The sequence below is a fragment of the Crocodylus siamensis genome, chromosome 9 (genome assembly GCF_052110815.1).
Source record: "Crocodylus siamensis isolate JL-2025a chromosome 9, ASM5211081v1, whole genome shotgun sequence".
NCBI classification, from domain to species: domain Eukaryota; kingdom Metazoa; phylum Chordata; order Crocodylia; family Crocodylidae; genus Crocodylus; species Crocodylus siamensis.
In genome coordinates, this window is record NC_143403.1 from 538957 (window position 1) to 559998 (window position 21042).

Genomic DNA, 21042 nt, shown 5'->3' on the forward strand with positions numbered 1-21042 from the left:
TTCTGGGCTGGATATGCAGCTGCAACTTGAGAGCAGCAGTGCAAACTTCCCTGAATTGCCTTGCTTATGAATCTCAGCCACGATTGGGAGAGACCACGCCTCAGTGACAAGGTCCGCAGTTCATCCCCCGTGGCCCAATTAGCCTTTGGCCTTTTCACCGACTCGTCCTAAGAGGGTGCTGAGTGGCTGCTGTGGTGATGCGAACACCTGGACTCTATTCAGGTCACATATGCCTAGAAGAGGAGGCAGATGGCTAAAAGCCCTGGTGCTGCTGAGCCGTCACCAAGCAGAAATGCTAAGCAGCTTCCGTGAGGTCAACCGACCGACTTCAGATCCACACCAGACAGGGCAGAAAGCACCCGGCCCAGGACGGGGCGAGGCGACCGGTGTAGCGGGTAAACAGCTGCCGATCTCACTACCAGCCTCGGAGCTCTCCAGTCCCTCAGTTTTAATTTGTTTTAGCTCCTGTTTTTAAGGAAGCTGGACCCTCTTCTCCAGGGCTACTGGCTCTGCATCTGTGCTCCAGATGAGCAGGGCTCGACAAAAACCTTAAGGGGTGACTTTAAGCTACTTCCCCACTATCCCGATTTGGAGTCATCTGAGCCAGGACATGGCACCCAGCTGAGCAGCCTGAAGACGGCTCTCCTGCGCGCGGGCTGCCCGTGGGTGCTCGGGGCTGTCTGGCAGCTGGGGCCCAGCCGGGTGCAGTGGCGCCCCGGTCCACACCTTGGTCACATAACAACCCAGCCCAGACAGAGCAAGCAGCGCTAGGCGGAGCCGTGAATCAGGCCCTCAGACACGGGGCTCGTGATCCGAGTCCCCTTCGGACCCAAGCATGTGCCGTCCACCTCTCAGACATCCTGCCCTCGGCACTAGCTTCCTTCAGTACGAGTGAGCCACAGGCACATGAACTGCTCGGGCGAGCAACGACACCGAGGACTTTGCCTCCCCGTGCACACGCCAGCCAGAAGAACATGATTCATCTAACACCGGCTTCATACAGACACTAACCAGGCTGCTTCCCCGTCTCTTCAGTGTTGGGGTTCCCATCTCTTTCTGGAGTGGATGCTGGAAGAAACATACTGCTGGGCATCATCACCTCAGGTGTCGTCACCTGAGGATGGGGGTAGAGAGAAGAAAAACAAAAATAGGAACACATTTAAAAATCTTTAAGCAGCAAAATTAGGCTCCAGCACTGCAAAGCCAGAGGTGTCACTTTTCATAGCTCACTGAAGACTTGTGTTTATTAGACAAAGCTTGCGTCAGTCAAAAGTGTTTCTACAGTTGCATTCTGGACATAATTAGCACTACACACTTGAAGAATAATCTTATTATTAATATTTTTTCTTTATGCAGAATCCAGACTTTGATCACTGACAATGTTTTGTCATGGGCTGTGAAACTTCTTGTGCAACCAATTAGGTAGATAAGTTGAAAGGCCCACCTTAAGCTGCTGAAAACATAATAAGGCCCCTAATTAAATCATACCTCGTAAAGTACACTGTAATCTTGAACTAGGGAGCATTGCAGCACTGTTTTCAAAGTGTACTGATGCAGGAAAAGGAGGGGCATGAGAAAGGAAAAGTACAAATAAGGAAAAAGATGACAAGAGAAAGGATGAATAAGGAAAGACTCAAAGGAGACAGCAAACTGTCTGCAATACAGAAAGCTTTCTGTAACCCTTTACAGGCTTTGATTGATGGCAAAAAACCCTGAAGCTTCCTCTTGGCTTTCTTCAAGATTGTACTGGAAAGCTGTATCACCATTATCAGCCCATGATTCGAAGGCTAAGGAAATGGTGCGTTTGGATGCTCCAGTTCCAAGCCTGAGATGCTGAAGGAGCCAAGTTTTCAGTCTCAACAGATGAAGCCCCTTAACAGGATCTCAGGCTTGGCCCCCACAAAACATCCGCCACTTCTGAGCACCTGGCCCACAGTCCGCGCTGCAATCGAGACCAGGCAGCAGCTACCCCCTGCACCAGGTGCCAGCATCAGTCTGAGCAGCCTCCTGCAGAGCAAGCTGCTCGTCGGCCCCTGCGGCCCCGCCGCACCGACTCAGGAGACGGGTCTAGAGCTCTTAACGCTCCCGACCACACAGCAGCACGCGCACTTCATCATGAGTGCCAGAAAATAATCCTGGAGCTCTGACGGGCTGTGAACTTCCTCCCACCTGCCAAGGGGACACTCTTGCCATCCCTGGGCTCGTGGTCTCCTGCTGGTCCAGCTACAGATGGCTAAAAAAGCAAGGCCGAGTGAGACTGCAATACTCCATTTTGTTTACCTGTGGAAAGAAAAGGCTCCCCTCCCCTCCCCTCCCCTCCAAGGTATTCAGGGGATGCACCGCATAGGTTAAGCGATGAGTTGAGGGCACAGAGATGGTAGATTTGGACGACCTGTGAACTGTTAGCAGGCTGCAGCTGAAAGACTGAACACCTCTAAACAGGACTTGGGGTCTTTCTACCTGCACTGGTGCAAGACCTGCATCGTGGGGCCCAGTCCTGCCGTGGTGAAAGGAAACAGGAGCCAATCCGCAGAGTCGCAGACACAGAGGTCTGAGCGGAGGGACCGGGACGGCAGGCAGCCTGACCAAGGTGTGCTGTGAGCCGCGCTCGCTGCTAGAGCAGGTGCAGAGCAGGTGAGCGAGGGAGCCACCAGCGCAGCCATTTGTGCTCCAGGCATCTGGACCCTCATGAAAAGGCACCTGCCGCTGCCAAAATCACATAGAAAGGGGCTGAGAACACCAAACTCAACCCACCTTTTTCCCAGCAGAAAGCATTCAGATGGCTGTGGGTAGTGAGTCACCAAGAAGTGAAAGGCCACTGATTAATTTATAGTAACCAAACACCAAGAAGGGGGAACGAGGTGGGGAGCAGAAAGGACAGACAGAAAGAGGAGCTGTCCCTCTCGGTTTTATCAGCAGGGAAAGTGCTTTCCCAGATCTTTAGGAATTATGAAAAATAAATTATGAGAAATTAACGCCCCCCCCAGCAGAGTAGAAAAAGAATAAAATTATCTAACACCTCAACTGCACATCATTATAGAAAACTGTGGGCTTTTTATACGCATTACAGTAAGGCAGTCATCGCTACTAACAGACTCAGTACGATGGATCAGTAATTGTTTTCATACACTTTAATTAGAAAAACTCAGATGGCTATGAATAATAATGGAAAAGAGAGACTTTTGCACTTGAAAGGTTGAAGTCAATCAAGTGTGAATGACGGCAAAAAAGAAAAAAAAAAGACACCAATTCATCAGGCCTCTGTTGTCTCGACGCGTCTTTAATCATAATTCCTGATTGGGATTCAAGAAGGCAGTAAGCAGCGGTTCTTTGTCTGCCTTCACCTTCCGTCAATTAACTCTCCCCGAAATATAATCATCAACCCCACATGCTCCTCTGCATCTTAATCCAGGCCTCCAAACCCAGAAGTCCTGCCCTATCTGTGTTTAAGTAATTACCTTTATCTACCTGCATCTCCGTAGCAGAGCTCAGCCCCTGCGTCTCCTCCCACCCTCCCTCCACCAAAAAACAAGCGGAGGTAAATGAAACTGGTGCAGGCAGATGATTCCCCAGAGGCAAACAGGCAAAAGCCTGGAAGAGCACAAAGACATTCCAGATGTGCACGTAAGGCGCCTACAGGTGTGCCAGAAAACCATGCACGGGGGTCAGTGGCCAGAGGTGCTGAAAGCGAGGGTCTCTGTGTGGCTCCAGGCCCAGTCGCCCCCCTTCAGTCACCGACAAAGTTAGCACACTTGAGCTAGCCCCCCCCCGTGCCCAGCCAGTCTCACTGGGCAAAGGAGCTGCCCGAGCAAGAACAGTGAGAGGGTCGCACACTGCCCTGGTCACTTCTGTAAGGCTCCCCCTTCCACCGCTTTGTCTTTTTACACCGTTAACCTGAGGAGCAGGGACAGGCTCCCTTTGTGCACGCACACGTGGACGCGTGCATGGGAAGTACCTAGGACACTGCAGCTGCTTCTGGAGCAGATGTGAACAGGAGTACTGCACGGTGCCGCGTGCTGGCTGACAGCCTCACATGATCCCGTGATCATCCGGACCCCACATTATGTGATGTATGACACACTCATGACATATTTAAAGAGAGAGAGAGTTGCATTTACCCCCAGTGCAGGGTAAGCTCACTCAGGTGTAGGTCTCACGCAGTCACAGCTCATCACTTCCCTGGGCAAGCCAGAGGAAGACCGCGACTTGGGTATCGGCTCTCCCTGGTCCCCAGTGCTGCTCTGCTCCATTTAAGACTGCTTTCGCACATCCACAACATGCAAGCCCATATGAGCCATTAGTAACAGCAATACACAGGATATAGGCTGTGTAGCTGTGTCAGCCTGTTCTAACCACAGACCTTACTTATATTGTTATTTACGATACCAAGAGCCTCAGTCAGGGAGCTGTGCAAGGCGCTGCAAAGCAGAGCAAAAAGAGAGTCCTTGTCCCAAAGCGCTTGCAGCTTCTCTCCACTCCCTTCCCCGCCTGTCTCAGTTCTTCCCCACACTCCATTTGCCACACTGGACACAGACCATGGTGCCCTGGGCTGGGGCAAGTGGTGGTCTGTGCTGTCAGGCAGCAGGCACGAACCTTTAGGCTCTAGAAAATAACTCTCGAGTTCCTAACCTGACTGTAGCCTGCAGGAGCCACGGCACATGTCCCGGAGGAGCACATGCTAACATTTCCCAGGTCTCTCAGAGGTCATCCTTCCATACAATGCTATTGAGCAGGATATGAATGGTCCCCTTGAGCTGGGTCACTCTCTTGACCTCCCTGTCTGAAGCGAGGAATTTTTGTATAATAGAAATTAAAGATGGGGAAGAGCCGTCAGGTCACCCTCTCCGTTCTCGCCGCCAGTGCAGACTTGCTGCATGAATGGGAAGATCGGGCTACCTCCATTTCCTGGCAGGTTAAATCTGCACCTCGGCAGCTAGGATGCAGCACATACAGAGCTCGGAGTTCGGAAAACCTCAACGTAACAACACTCACGCACACGCGGCGCCCTTCCCTCGGAAGCGCTAAAGGCCCCTTTACCAGCCAGAGCAACAAAACTGACTCCTAGGTAAATTCACAGAGATGCAGCCACTCTTGGGGTGGCAGCAGCAAAGCCGCAGAAATCACAACATAACTGTGAGGAGAGGGAAATGTCAGTCAGAGGCTGGGGTCTGCCCCTGCCTGTCTTAAATATCCCCTGCAACCTGGGGGTGCGTTTGCTCCTCCGTGGGGAGACTCCGGCAGCTGCTGGAAGGACGAGCCCTGCTGAAACGGACAGGCAGGCGAGGGACCGTGCCGTGGGATCCAGGTGCTGGCGCGTGGGGCTGGGTGCAGCTAGTGCCCTGCCAGCAGTGCTGGCTTTGCTAAATGGCAGCGAATCATTGCTCTCTCACGTTCCCCCCGCTGCCGAGCTCCCTAGGCTTCAGCAAAGCACCTCGCTTGGGTTTTTAGACAGCCCCGATCCATCCCAGGCCTGAGCTGTCCTCTGCGGCCAGCTTCGGCAGGTCTGTCTTGTAAGGCAGCGTGTCCGTGCCAAAGGCACCCTCTCTATACTGACTCTGGCTGCACAACACGGGTCTGGGAGAGCCCGCAGCCAACGGCCCACCGCTGAGCAGTGACAACAGCCTGGTCTTTAGTGCCTCACCTGTGCCTTCCCCGCGCCTGCCTGGGGCATGGGACCAATCCCAGGGAGGCTCCAGGCTGCTCTTCATGGCTTCCCCAAAATGGCTGGACACATTTAGCTTTAAAAATAAAATCTCTTGAAAGGGTCTGAGGAAATACATTACTCCCCCTATGTCCATGCAACCAGGGGGAATGCACATGCAGTGCAAGGTTCCCGGACCAGACAAAGGAGGTAATTTCCATTACAAAGAGAGAGAGAGAGAGAGAGAGAGAGAGAGAGAGAGAGAGAGAGAGAGAGAGAGGGAGAGGGTGCTGGAGTGAAAAGCTTCATTAGACTCAGAGAGGCAAAGCGATGGCAGTATACCAAGGTCACTTCTAATTTAGACCATCTAATTGGCAAACATGGCTCCAAATGGCTATCATCTCACAGGGCTCAGAATTAATGAAGCCCGATTATTTTCATTACCTTCATCCGAGATGGAGAATGAGACACAGAGTAAGAGGGAAAGGGGGGAGGAAGAGGGGGCGAGAGGGAGGGAGAGAGAAAAATTGAATGACAGCAGAAGGGAGAGAGCAATAAGAAGAGACAATGGAAACGGAGAAAAGACTGTAAAGACAGCGAGAGAGAAGTGAGGATGGCAGAGATAGGAAAGAATTACTTGGGGAGCGGGAGAGGAGAGAGATGAAAAGACAGCTGGAAACAGGAAACACTGGAAAGACACCTTAAACACGGGAGAGGAAAACTGACACAGGATTAAATGGAGGGGGAGAGGAAAGCGCGGAGAGATGAAGGAAGCCGAGGGGGAGGGAAATTCCCCATCTCGGCAGGCTGCTGGGCGAGCAGGCCCTTCTTCTATTGGGAGCCCATCAGTCTTGTCAATCGGCGGCCGCCGCGAACTGCACTTCACCCTCATTAAGGAGCTCTCTGCCGAAGCGGCGCAGGCCCGCGAGCAGAGAAGTGGCCGTTATGCAGGAAGACAACGATTAGACGGGCTTGGAGCAGCCAAAATGCCACCGACGTAAACGTGCCACATGTGCGCAACCGCTTCGTGTCACGGGGACGGGCCGGAGCTGCCCGGCTTCCCGCCCTCCTGGACTCGCAGGGCGCGCGGGAGAGATTCGGGGAGCTCTGCTGCCCACGTGACCCCCGCCGTGGCGCTGTCTTCCCGGGCGTCAGGGCCGCCGCACGCTCCTCTGCTCGGGACGCCTCTCCGGCCGAGCGGCGGGCAGGGCAGGGCACGCGGGGAGCGCGAGCTCGGAGGGGAGGGGAGGGACCGCTCCCACGGGACAGGCACCGGGCTGCCGCCGCCGCGAGGCGCAGGGGCCTGAGAAGCGCGGATCGGAGATGCGGAGCGTACGCAAGCAGCCGTTACTATGGCAACAGACATATTAGACACCGCAGGTTCCTGCGAGGCGTCTGATAAGGTGTTATTAACTGGAGCCTCCTCCAAACGCGTCGGAAGGGACCAGGGCCGCGACTTCCCCGCAGCGGCACAGAGCCAGCCGCGGCAGGCCGAGATGGGGATTGCGCTGGGGACGCTGCTCTCCCGGCGTGTCTCATGGAGCACAGGACCGCATCTGCCTGGTTCGATTCAAAGCACAACCCCCCCTCCCAAGGGCAATGCCCCCAGACCACAGGGCACAACCTCAGGGGAACGTCCATATAAGCCAAGACAAGCAGCAGGGCCCGGCCTTTCTTTCCCAATCTTGGCAGAAGGCCTGAACATGCCCCAGGACAGGCCCTTCCTATGCACGAGTTGCACGGACCTAACCAAATCACTTCTGAAACCGATACAGGTACATCAGGGCTTCTCCCTTGCACAGGCACTCGAAAATGGTTGGGAGAAGGCTGTATCTCAGGGTGACAAGGCACTCTTATCCAGTTGCTGGCTGGCACGTGTCAATTTGAATACAGCATGCCCGACTGACTTCAGGGGTCCCTCCATTCTTCACAGCTAAGAAAAGCAGCAAGTGCACATGAGAAACAAGGAAAATCAGGATGGGAACAGGATGACGGGGAATGGGAAGCAAAAAGCAACTTGTATCCTTTTCGTTTTAGACAGACCAAGCCAAATGCTAGAGGTGGAAAACCTGGCTTCTAAAACTGCACTCACAAACAACACAATTTAGAAATCCAGTTATGTCCTAATTGCAGGCAGGATTTAGAGACTGTCTTCTAAAGTGTGCCTCTAATTGTGCCTGCATTTAAACCTGGCACTGGAGAGAGGAAAAGAGCATTAGCCCGAAACATGTAGTATACACTGCACGAAGAAAACATCTTGGGGGAAATCTGGGCATCTCCTGCTGGCCTCCACCACAGGTCGGGAAGCTGCAGAGATCTCTAGGCCCACGGATCTATAGCTCAACCACTGTGCAAGACCTGCACACCCATGTAGGGGAGAAGTCCCTTTTAGCTAGTCCACCACTGACTGTCACTCAGAAAAAGAGGATCTGCTGAAGCTACAGACATTTCCCACCATGTGCTGTAAAGACAACTTCCTTCTCAAGTTAGCTGGAGAAAAGCCTCCATCAGAGACCACGTGAGAGCAGGACTCCCAGGTCTGACACCTACAGCAGCAATGCAGAAGAGAGAAAAGAAAAGAAGTTTGACATGAACATCTTGGTACCGAACCATACTCAACTGACCTCAGGCTTTCGCTATGGGCGTGGAGAAATGGCACTGGTGCAGACAGACAGCCACGTGACGGTACAGCCACCCTGGGGAGAGCATCACAAAAATGGCTCCATTCTGAACTACAGGTTTTGATGCAAATTTAAACACTGGCGTTTTAACCAGTGACTTTAAGGGCCTCTATAGCCATGCAGTATTCCACCTCACCTGTGCCAGCTGCAGGCTGTCTCCACTGTTGTTAAAACGACCCATAAAAAAAGTAACCTGTTACACAGGACAAATATTGCCGCTTTGGACTGACTACCAATTTCTCACAGAAGCAACAAAGCAGATGTACCATTTACTCCCCTGATAATGATCTTGGATAAATGACTGGAGCACAGAGTGTGACAGTCGTCACAGCACCGAATCCCACGACAGTCCCAGCCTGTGCTCAGGACAAGCCTGAGAAGGGAAGCAATCATACCACTTCCCAAAACTGCGTTTTAAACAGAAACCTGATCCCTGATTTCCTGCAATCTGTTACTCTAATGACCCTGACTAGCCTGTTTGGCAAGCATGTGTGGACACAGCAGCACTTGGGAACCACTCACTCACAGATCAATGGGTGCATCTCCCAGAAGTTGATCCTCTTCAGTGATTGTTAAGGGGGTGTTTTTATTGAATAACTGCCCTGGGGTCTCCGAGGAAGAGATTTCTCCTTTAATCCAGTTCCCTGACGGCGCAGAACCCCGCAGAGCGCTGGTCTCCACAGCCAGCACAGCACAGGGTGGGAAAATGCAAGCAGCCACAGCTCTGGCTGGAGCAGGAAGCTGCCTGCTCCCACGCATTACAGCACTGGTCTGTGGCATCTGGCAATGCTGAAACCGCCTTGCTTCCCAGGGGAGGCAGCAGCTGCCCTCAGATGCCCAGACACTTACCGTCATGATGAGTTTCTCCACGCAGTCGGGTGACACGCTGTGCAGGTGTGTGAGGTGCAGCTGCAGATGGATCTTGTTGTTGAGCATGTCCTGGCAGAGCGGGCAGCGGAGCATGGGCTGCACCGAGTGCTGGGTCATGGCATGGACCCGCAGCCGGTTCACATCTGTGTTACTGTACTTGCAGTACGGACACTGGTACATCTGCAGGGTGAGACGATACACACCGCACTGACTAAAGCACGCGACTGCCATAGTCACCACTCACTTTCTCCTTCCTTATCGCTCGACTCCAGTAATAACCTGTGCCTTTTTCCCACCATCCAATCATCACCTCTTCATCATCACCTAATTTTATTTTCCTTTTTTGCTCCTGACACCTACAAAGCAAATCAACTGCCTCTAGGTGTTTACAGCTTTCCAGCAAGTACTGCTTCCCTCCTGTGCCTCACCTGCTCCGGTTTGGTCTCCTCTGAAGTTTTTGACCATTTAGAGGACAGAGGTGATTCAGAGCTGCTGGGAAATGACATGCGTTTGGAGGATGCTGGGGACTCTGTCAGCTCCTTTTCTGCCTGGCTGGCTGCTGGTGCTGCAACACAAAAAAAAAAAAAGAAAAAAGAAAGATAGATTTGCATTATGACATCCCCAAAGAGGTTTACACTGGATGCAAACATCAGTAATTCCATTTGTACTCTTCCATTTTCTCACAATGCATGCGCAGGATTTGAGAGAGGATGAACTTCTGGGCTAACCTGCATCTTACCACACTTGCTGAGAGAACCTGAGCATTTCCTTCTTGCTATCTCCCATTACTGGCACTAAGAAATAAGGGCACCGTGACGGATTCTTTGCTATAAACAGAAAAAAAAAAAAAAAAAAAAAAAATCACACTCGCCCACTTGGGCATGCTCAAACCAGATTACAAGCCAGTAGACGGAGAGGCATCTTCCCTGGCATTTACACCTGAGAACATTTGGCTGGGTTTTCTAACCCCTTCCACAGGCAGGTGGATGCATATGGGTCAAAAGCAGGATTCACACTGCCACCCTGAGCGTGCGGAGGGTCCCAGACAGTGCAGCAAGCACCGTGCAATATGATGGTGTGCAAGTCAATCAAGGACCACAACAGCACGACACGAAGATTCACGCCTGGGTCGTGGGATTGGTCCCACTTTCTTTGACCGCAGCTGGAGGTCAGCATGGAAGGAGGCCCCGATCCTGGAGAGGGCTGCGGGGCCTGGTGGGACACCACAGCGGGCAGTCCCACCGAAATCCCCGTGCAGCTGGGCAGCACAATGTGGGCTGCTGCTCACGTAGAGACTGTTTGGACACAGACGCCAAGTTGTGCTGGATGCAAACCAGAACCCATTAATGAAAAACCAATTTTTATTCCTTGAAGTCAAAAACAGCGAACAAAACCAGAACCTGCTTAGAAATTATTCCAGGAAGTTGGTACGCTTCCCAGAATGCCCAGTGGGTGACCTTTAACCCCGTGGCTTGGTAGCCTGGAGTATGCTAGTTTGTAGGACATCTATTATTTAAAAACTATAAGGACAAGTATATTACAGAGCCCCCCCAAACACACATTCATAACAGTACTTTAATCTGTCTTGAATCGACTTCAAACCCATTTCGTTCTTAATGGGAGTTATTCATTTTCACTTGAAAGGTAATACATGACAGCTGGATATTTAACATGATGGATTGGCTGCCGATTAACTAGGTGCTGCACCGTTCTCAGGCTGGCTCCCCCACGCCCTGCGCCCGAGCTTTGTTGTGGGACTGTCTACAGCCACGCTCAGAAGATGCAACTGGAGCACAGCTCAGGTATGCTATTCCCATATCCAAGACCCTTGCACAGCGACCAGGGTGGGATTTATTGAAAAACGTGCCTCGTGCAAGCCAGAAATACAATCCACGCATCTAGCCTCCATCCTCTCCTCCTCCAAACCCCAGCTCTAAGCAGTATTTACAATACAGAGAGCATGAAACCACCTCCAGGAAATGGAAGTCAGATACTACAAATGGAGAAAAAAAAATTAAGAGACTTCATGCTGCTCTCGTGGGACCTGATGAACAGTGGGGCTCCTGACCCGGTCCAAGTGGCCAGAGTCACAGCTCAGGGTTTCATCCGGTGGCTCTGTCAACGCACACCACTTCTGTCCTGCTGCACCCCAGACATGTCTCCCCAGCGCTCTGTTTCTAATGCACCCGGGTCCAACTGAAGTCCACACCTGGAAAAGCACAGCGTGCTTAGTCCTAGCCCCCGGGCTGGGACTAAGACCTTTCTGCTGCTCGTCCTGCCAAGAGGAGGCCAACCCTGCAGTTTATTAGCACAGAATATGTCAATGCTATCGCGGTAAATCTACAGACGTCAAAACACAGCACCATTCTGCTCCCTGCGAGAGAGATGGACTCCAGGTCTACGCTTGCTACCCGAATCTAAAATCTCCCTTGTGGGTTACAGCTGGAAATTCATTAAAAAGGTTTCTACACATCTGAAATTTACTTCTTTTCCTCCCCAATAACAGTATCATCGCACGGTACAAAATGGGGTATCAAGTCTGCAGGTGAAAGCTGCCTATATTTCCCACCCCCTGACAGAGGAAAACAGCAATTCACATCTGACTGAAAGCACTGGCGGCAAACAGCACCAAGGGGCAGGCTGTGTTTGATGAGCCCCCACCGCAAGAAGACGGACACAGAGAATCCCTAGCAAGAGCCCATTTGCCGCAGCAGGTAGAGGACGATCCAGTGCTAAATTACCTTGGTTGATCTTTGTGCAATGTGAGCAGAGCAGACCCAATAAGGAGGTTAACTACTGCTGACATGGTCCACTCCTCCATTTGACCTCAGACTTTAAAATGTCAACCACAATCAGGAAGTCGGGCATCAGTACGGAGTCAGGCTGACGATCCCCAAGCCGCGTCTGCGTGTGGCTAGGGACTAGCACGAGCTACGCTCCCTTCCCTGTTGCTAGAGGCTCAAACAACCGGCTCCTCCAAGATTTAGGATCCCTGCACAGCACATTGCTCAGCTTGGGCTGGGAATTTGGTCTGCTGCGTGGTTTTGGGAGGAACTCTCTGGGCTCTGTATCCATCAACTTGTGTGTCAAGGCTCTGAATCTCGGTTATTCTACGAAACTACTGATTAGTGCTACTGAGAGTTACAGGTGGAAATCGCCAACACGGCACACGACAGGGGAACAAGGACCATGCTGCGGTGAAAGAATGATTAATGCAGCTATGGGGAAGTTGCTATCGACACTTTTCCAAGTCTAAGAACCCAACTGCTTTATAAACAAAGCAAGGGCCAAATACTGGCACAACTGGATGTGTCAGAAAAACAAATCACTGTTTCAGAGCCAATGCATGGTAAAAACAAGCTTTTAGAAACTTCCAAAACGTGACCTCCTCTCCTTCAACAGCAAGACTTGGGGTAGTGCCTCCCAGACAAGAGGCGGCCCCGGGCTCTCGTCTAGGTGGTGCCTCTAACTCCGTGCGTTTGCAACCCTGGACATGTTGCTAACAACTGCATTTTCAGAAGTAGTCGGTCATTTTTGGGAGCCTTGATGGGACTTTGTTCGTGGAGGTGTTGAACAAAAGCAATTCTTTCTGACGTCAGTCTGGTGTCGTGAACCCCCAGCAACTCTGAACATCAAGCTGCAGCTGTCTGAAGCATGCATCCTACGTTGGCCAAACTGGATCAAGAATCACAGACAACGAGGGCTGGAAAGGAGCTCAGGAGGTCACTTCTAGTCCAACCCCCTGCTCCGACCAGGACCAGGACCAGGACCAGGACCAGGACCAGGACCAGGACCAGGACCAGGACCAGGACCAGGACCAGGACCAGGACCAGCTATATCATCCCAGCCAAGGCTTTGTCTACCCGGGTCTTTAAAACCTCCAGGGATGGATCTAGACTCCTGGGCTGAGCTGGCAGCTCCACATTGCCTGTGGGCACGGGGCTTCCCTACAGACTATGCAACCTGCTTTTGGAGACTCCTGTTGAACAGGGTGGCCCTCAGCAGCCTCTCCTTTGCAGGCAGTGCAGGGTATCTGGCTGGACATGGGTCTGGGGCCCCCAGGTGACCCCTCCCCATCACTCTGACTTGTGCAGCACACCAGGCTGGCGCTAATCCCGGAATCGGGGAAAGCGAAGGGCAATTCAAACACATCCATTCACTTTCCCCAGCTGTGACATGCAGCTGATCTGGCCCGTAAACCTTGATCTCTCTAAAGCAGCAATATGAATGCCTGCCTACTCCAGAGCAGGGGGGAGAGGCATGAGTGGCTACGCTTTCAGCACTGTCTGAAAACATGCTGGAACGCTAGTGCTAAGGGTCCTTTTAAAGGTAAAAACACCCATTGGGCTACCAACAGTGGGACCACGGCTTCCTGCTGGCCAACAACCAAACGAGTCTACTCTGTCGCAGCTGAGTACACAAATGATCTCAGGGTCCGCTACTGTGGAGTCGATGGAAGTGTCCGCAACGGAGGAGTGAAGGACTCTCCAAAGAGACAGGCAGCATTACTTGCCAGCACACCCTGCAGACTGCACGGCCCACAGATCCGCGCGTGGGCTGGACTCTGTGGCCCAGAACAAGCCAAAAAACTTAGTTCTCACTTTCCTCCAAGTCTCTGCTGCAGAAGGGATGCAGCACAGACCTGTGCCACGGCTGGCATTTGGGAAGAGAGCAGGATTCCTGGAAGAAATGAACCAAGGTGACAGGTGCCCCGAGTCCAGGGGAATGTGTATGGAGATGGGCCCCTTTAAAGAGTTAAAGGACCAGAAGCATTTGAAGAATCAGCGTCAGGCCTGTTAACTTCAATGCACGTAGAAAGAAAGACTGAAAATAAACATTTCACCACCACGCAGGAAAGGACCGGCGTGGCTGCAAGACAGGCTGCCGAGGGCCACTCCTGTTGCTGGCTCCTGCCGTGACTTGCTTTTCAGCGGCGTGGAGGATTTTCTTCCTCCTCCGTCTTACAGGGTAAAGCGTCCCTGAGAAGCGTGCGCCTGTCTCTGTCAGCGAGCCTGGAGGGTCCCAAAGAGCCAGCTACACTTGATCCTTGTGGGAGGCCAAAGGCAGTCGCCACCCCCCACCTTTCAACCATCAGACTCTCTCAGCTAAAGTACCACTGACAGCCCCTTCATCTAAACTTCCATCTCCCAACCCAGCAACATAATGGAGGAGCCAATTAAATGATTATTAATTCATGCTGCTTTCCGTAAGCCCGAGGTTCTCATCTCCCTGCATTCCGTAAACCAGCTCGCCACCTGCCTTAGAAATTTACAGCAGGGTTTTTGCCATCTCCATTGATTAGGAAAAAAAAATCCCTTCCTCCTAGCTCAGCAGCCAGCCTTGGCGAACTTTTCAGCCGCGCTACAACGCCACACTCCCCTGGTCTGCTGGCAGCTGAGATCCCACGGCAATAGAGGGGGCTTCCTCTCCAGTGAAAAGGTCCTTCAGACCTCCTCCAAAAATATTCTAGGAATGACCCGCGCAGGATCACAAAACTTTGCACCGAACGTTAGCCCACAGAGTGAAGTCCGGCCGCCTTCTCTGTGGCTACAGCTGCTTATGACGGAGCTGGGCAAGATGCTGCAATTGTTCAGGGGCTCCTTGAAGGAACTGCTGGTTTTTGGAGATCCCGTGCTCAGAGAGGCCACAGGGCTACCTCATTCCTTCTTATTCCCACATGTTTTGGAGCCTTCTCCCTCCTGCTCCGGCTGAGGTGGCAAGAGCGGTCCTGTAGCCGCCAGGTCGTGCCCTCACCCAGCTTCGCCCAGTGCAGCCACTTTCTCCGAGTCCAGAAGGAGAGCGCACGACATACATTAATATCAAAGAATAAATCCAAGGCAATCATGCCATTGCGGGAGTCTCGTGACATAAGCAGCCATGAGAGCAGAGCTCAAGCCTCACCGAAATGGAATTTCCTTGTCTAACACGGCAGCATTACTGCATATTTGTTCCTTTTTGTGTTAATAATATATGGTTAGGATGTTTCTTTCTGAAACACTGTCCGTTTACATTCCCTATTCCCCAAAGGTCCCATTCCTTCTAATGAGACGCTGTAGCCACACTAACAGGATTGTACATCGCCTGTTGCCCTACAGGATTTTTTCAAACCCATATTTGATAAATAACACGATCGTACACAGATGGAAGTCAGGACACAGATATTTGCAAGTGCACTTCTGCACAGACCTTTCTCCTCTGGCTTTTGAAAGTAAGGCCTTGGGAACAGTCAACTGGACTTGTTCGTCCGCTGCCGCGGCATACCTTCCAGCCTGCTGCGACTCTGAACAGCTGATTTGTTAATTAAATATTTACATCACGGTACCCAGAGGCCTCAGTTAGGATGAGGGCTTGTTCTGCTATGTATGGCCCTAACTTTCAATTACAGAGGTCTATGCATTGAAGAGCTTACAAAGATGGCAAACAACACATGAAAAGTCTGATTCTTATGTCAACCAAAACTCCAGACTCCCCCCAGCGCTCGCCAGATGAGGCACAAAGCATTGCTGGCACCGCAGCAGAGGGACTTGCAGGAGCAGAGACCGGAAGGTGGGGACTACGCGGGGAAGTGCAAGGGGATGACCAAAGCTCGTGCGAGGGCCGAGCAGACCGCATCACGGTGCAGCGTGATGCAGCAGGAGACCAAGGGACCAGGGTGCAGCCAGGTGCCTGTCCAGTCTCCTCTTGAAGATGTCCAGGGAAGGTGAGAGCACCCCCTCTCTGGGAGCCTGTTCCAGGCTCTGGCCACCCTTACCGTGAAGTAGTTCTTCCTAATATCCAACCTAAACCTCTCCTCCCGCAGCTTGTGGCCATTGCTCCTGGTGACTCCAAGGGGGGCCCTGGGGAACAGACGTTCCCCGAGTCCCTGCTGCTGGCCCCGATAAGGTTGTAGCAGCCATGAGATCCCCCTCAGCCTCCTCTTGCGGAGACTGAAGAGATTCAGGTCCGTCAGCCTCTCCTCATAGGGCTGGCCACGGAGGCCCCCGACCATATGAGCGGCCTCCTCTGGACCCTCTCCAGGTTCCCCGCGTCCCTCCTGAAGTGCGGCGCCCAGGACTGGACACAGGACTCCAGCTGCGGCCCGACCAACTGCGTAGAGGGTACTACGGGCTCCTCTACCAGGGAGGAAAGCAAAGGGGAAATAGATGAAACCTAGTGTAATTCTGCAGTGTGAACAGGGCTCAACTTGTTTCAATCACATTTTTATTCCATGTTAAAGTCCTGAAAATACAACACAGCAGGGGTGGGTACAAGACTAAACTGTGTTTTAACCATGCTGGGAGAGGGGCTATTCTCTATTTTACATCAGCACCTGCCGCACAGGTGAGATGCCAGGGTGGCAGCACATTACCAACCCAGATGTGGGTTTGTAATGCGAGAGGACCGCCGAGAAGGCCAACAGTCACCTGCGGCTCCACACAGAAACGCCTCCCATCTCAGAGCGCGGAGGAGACGGCCCTCGCTGCAGAGCTCCGGCAAGACGGCACTGGGGACCCCGAGCGCCACGCTGCCCGAGAGACGCCAATAAACCGAGGAAGTTCAGAGAAGAGCAACAAAACTGACTGCTAGGAGAAATGACCAGAGAGCTCAAGGTGTGCGGCACGGCTACGCGGCCCCACGCAAGGGAGGCAAGCAGCAGTCTCCGCGCTTCGATCGGCAGCACTAGACACAACCAGCCAGACAGGAGTTACCCAACGGGCAGGTGGGTGTAGCCAGGACAGTGGGAAGAGCTGAGGCACGTGGGAGCGTCCCTGCAAGACGCTGCGGAAGAGGCTCTGGCAGGAGCGGTGGAGTCTCACCGCGTGGCAGACAATCTGCTAGGCCCTGCCCTGGGAGGACTGGCTGAGCCGGGCTCTGGGCTGGGGGCCAGGGCTCCCCCAGCTCCTGCAGTCCTAGGACCAGAAAACAGCGAGCCCAGTGCCGAGAGGACCATGTCTCCACTGCTTGGATCCCAAGACACACAAGTAACACCAGCTAGTGACGATAAGTCTTGGGCTAAGGGGTGGCTGCAGCGCCCCACTGCAGCTAAACTTCCTGCGGCGCGGGGTGGAGACTGGCCCCAAGGTATGCAGGGCACCTTGGCACCTGACTGCTGCTGGACTTCCCTGGGATGGGGCCGGCACCTTTACCCTCGCCGCCGACCCCGGCCCCTCTGCAGCCAGGGTATGTGCGCGGAGGGGACGGGCGGCACGGTGCAGCTATGGGCTGGGGGACGGAGGATGCCAACCCCCGCCACAGGAGCTCGAGGCACTTTGGAAATCCCTGGCACCTCAGGGATGAAGAGGAATGACACCGAGCTGCCCAACTGCCTACAGCCTGAAGATCCCGAGCTGCTCCGCCGTGCCCCCTTTTCTCTCCTTTCCCATCCTTGAGCCTTATCTCCTTCTCAGCAGAGTATCTTAGCCATTAAGTGCTCGACAAAACGACGTATATTAAAAAAGGGCAGGGGGAGGGGTGGTAATAGATTTCCGTCAGGATGTGCCTGACCTGTTTTTTTCAATTTCAGTAATTAGAAAGGCAGTGGGCCTGTAGGAATTATTCATAAGCTGCAGGAGCTGTGCAGTATACATTTATGTTAAACATGTCAAATCCGATGGAAATCATGCCTGCCAGCACCAGACTCCATAAACACACTTTTCTGCAACAATTTCCCAGCTCTTGGCAGCCCGTTAATACCTCCTTTAATAGCAATCTACCATGGATTGGAATCAGGGATGCTCCATTGCACTAATTGCTCTGTGTTAGGTGAGCATCATGGATTTAAAAAAAAATTAAAAAAAAATAATAATTTAAAAAAAAAAACCCTTCAGGCTACTCCTCTAGAAATATTTCATTTCAATCTATACTTTTAAGTAGGGATATTTTTAAAAAATGCTGACATACTAAGTCTATACAATTGATAACATGCCAAGAAAGTCTCTCATGCAGTGGGGTCGCTGGGGGATTGAGGTGGTCTTTCATATTTTCTGCTTAAAAATATTAAAACAAACCCAAAATTCTTGAAGTCTCAAATTAGTCTCCCCGGATCCAACTCGGGGCTTTAGGTGGAAACCAACACGTCCACTAGCAAACATGAGCATCCTGAATGCAGTCGTATTTTTATACAGTGCAAACAATGTCAGGCAGCAATTGCATTCTCCTTGCTTATGTGGGACGAATCTCATGTGAATCACGATACGAGTCTTTGCTCAGTGGCTGAGATTTGAGAACTGCCTTTCTCCTCCGGCACTAAAATTGGAAAGAAGGAAGCAGGAAGCTCCACCTCCAGAAGCACTCAGCCTGCATCACTTGAGTGCTTAGAAGCTGTTTAATCTTAGTACTGGAGTGAGAAACAGAAAGGAACAGGCCCAATCCAGAAACAGGAAACATTAGCAATTTGCTGCTAAACCAATAAATAATTGATTTAAAAAAGTCACGCACCATTCTGAATCCCTATGAGAAGTTGCTGATTCTTATGAGCCTCTGGCCAGGTTCCCAGGTATGGGCCTGCAGACAGCTTTCTGATTGGGGAATGCCAAAAAGAGACTTTTTTGGTGAAACGTCATGTCATCGACTGGGACCCCGTGACCCAGAACTGTTGCTTTTTGCCCAGTCTGTTAGAGGGGACTGGACTCGCGTCATAAGGAGCACAAATTCTAAATTATGCATTTTGATTTGAAAATGAATCTTCATACATGTACAAGATGTTGAATGCTTCTGGGAGGTTACTTGAAAACAGAACTTCTCTGTTCAAGAATATCCTATTTTCAAATTAGAAATTCAGGAAATTTTCAAAGGTCTGTTCTGAAAATGGACCGTTGTTATAAATTTGCAATGAAATAGGAAATACCAAAGTGAAGAAGTTTTTCCCCTTCACAACAAGTCTACCTCTGCCGCTCCCTGCCAAGTAGCCGGTGCTGTCCTGATGGACTACTGCCCTGCCTCTGCAAACCACCGTCGTAAAACTTGACGTTTCCACAGCAGCTTTTCATGCAAGGGCCTCACAATGCTATGCAAAAGTGGATGGTATTTACTCCAGTCTACAGGTGGGAAACTGAATGCACAAAACAACAGTTAAACAGATGGCTAAGGGCCACAATAAGCCAACAACAGAGCGAGGAGCAGAACCCACTCTCCTGGCTTCCCGTTCAAAATCCTATTTACTAGCTCACAGGAGGGCTTGGGCCTGCATTTCCTCCTTGTCCTGCTCTCTCACTGTTGTCGAGGGAGTTTGGGAAGCAGAAACCATGCGGGACTCTGCTGTATGACGACACGTGCTTTACAGTTGTATTTCTCTGGAATAACTGGATAGGGGATTATGTGCCAAGGAGCTGGGCTCCAAACAGATCACTTCAGCACATGCTTAAACTCCTCTGAAGTCAAGCCCTGACCTTGCAACTTGCTCTGGACAGACCTCAACGAGGTTGTCTAGGTGCAGGGGTCTGCCTATGTGGACCCAGTTACGGGATTTAGGCCCGCAGACAATTTTTACAGCTAGCCAGATTTGGAGCTGCTGTCCGGCAGGCTTCCTATTCATGCACTGAATGGAGCTAGCACCGAGAACTGGCTTGGGATTTCACAAGGCAACAAGAAAGTCAGAAATCTAACCCCAACATCCAGATTTTGTGCATGAAACAGGGATTTCAAAACCATTTCTTTTAAATGCATCCCTAAAAAACTGCCCATGTGGAAACTCTCCTCTGAACTGCTGCAACCACCACCACAAAAGCATCATGCTGGGCCTTGAGATACGGGGAGCCCCTTAACATTTTAAATCGTTCAAACAGGTCCTTGTACTTGTTGGCACTGAACTTCACCTTCAATGTTGCTGCCCATGCTCCTAGCTGGATCCCCACTGTTAATTGCCCCTACCGCACTAGCCCTACGGGGCCTGGCCACAGGTCAGGGTGGCACCGCACACAGTCGCACGGGGCAGTCTCGACACCCACGCTCAAGCAGTTTTGCCTGCTGGGGTTTACACAGCACGTGCCAAAGTACAACTGATCCTCTTGGTCTTGACAGGCCCTGTGGCAGCGAAGGGCTCAAACCTCTTCATGGAGCTGAAACCAGAGGTCATGCTCTGCCCCGTGATGCCTGCAAGACCTGGGCGGAAAGGCTCTCTCTTCAGTTGTGGCTTGTCGGCAGGCAGCCCTCGCTGGAGTGGGCCCTCTCTCAGAAAGGGAGGCTGGCAGGGAAAGTGCTGGCTCTGCAAGCCAGGAAAAGCACGGCACTAAGGGACCAGATGTTTGTGTGGTTTCTTTGGTTACTCTGTAGACAAGGGAACATGTCTGGATCATTTATGTTCCCCCAGCGAAGGGGGTGGGGGGGCACACTGGCTCTCTCACTTTGCCACGGAGGAAAGCCAGAGCTGCTCAGACTGGTCTCTACACCAAGGAGAAAAATCCCTCTCTCTTCCCAACCTGCAAGTGGCCCCGGCTAGTCAGCAGGCTCCCAGCTGGACAGAGAAGCGCATCTGCCTGCAGGGAGCTACTCGACGCGGTTTCCTGCTCAGCACCATAAAGACTTTCAGGAGCTTTTTAACCATCCTGGGCTGGGATGGTCAAGTCAGGGATGGGCCTGCCTTGAGCAGAGGGTTGGACCGGGGTCCCATCCAGCCCTCCCATTAGGGGTTGTGATTCTATGAGATCTTTTCCGTGGTAGCGAGCCCCTAGCCAGGGAAGCGGCAGAGCCGCGCATTTGTATGTGAACGACATGCATGCAAAAGGGACCTTTAGATTTGAACCTTCCCGCGTATTTTCGATTTTGCGCTCGGTTCCACACATCTCCAGGGGAAAAGGGAAGTACGCAGCTGAAACTCTGCTTGCAAGGTCTTTGGGGCAGAAGCCGTTTCTGCACAGCGGAGAGCAGGCCAGC

At 52.1% G+C, this 21042-nt stretch overlaps 1 protein-coding gene across 10 annotated transcripts in view; it reads right to left on the reverse strand.

Annotated features, from left to right (window-relative positions):
* ZFHX3 (zinc finger homeobox 3) overlaps positions 1 to 21042 on the reverse strand; it is an 832685-nt gene that overhangs the window by 15388 nt on the left and 796255 nt on the right. For all 10 annotated transcript variants that reach the window (XM_090063359.1, XM_090063361.1, XM_090063365.1 and 7 more), the window contains 3 exons: positions 9621 to 9757; positions 9172 to 9372; positions 1012 to 1114 (listed from right to left, as the gene is read on the reverse strand). In XM_090063359.1, coding sequence (XP_089919485.1) covers positions 1012 to 1114; positions 9172 to 9372; positions 9621 to 9757 — 441 coding nt within the window. The remainder of the gene's footprint in view (positions 1 to 1011; positions 1115 to 9171; positions 9373 to 9620; positions 9758 to 21042) is intronic.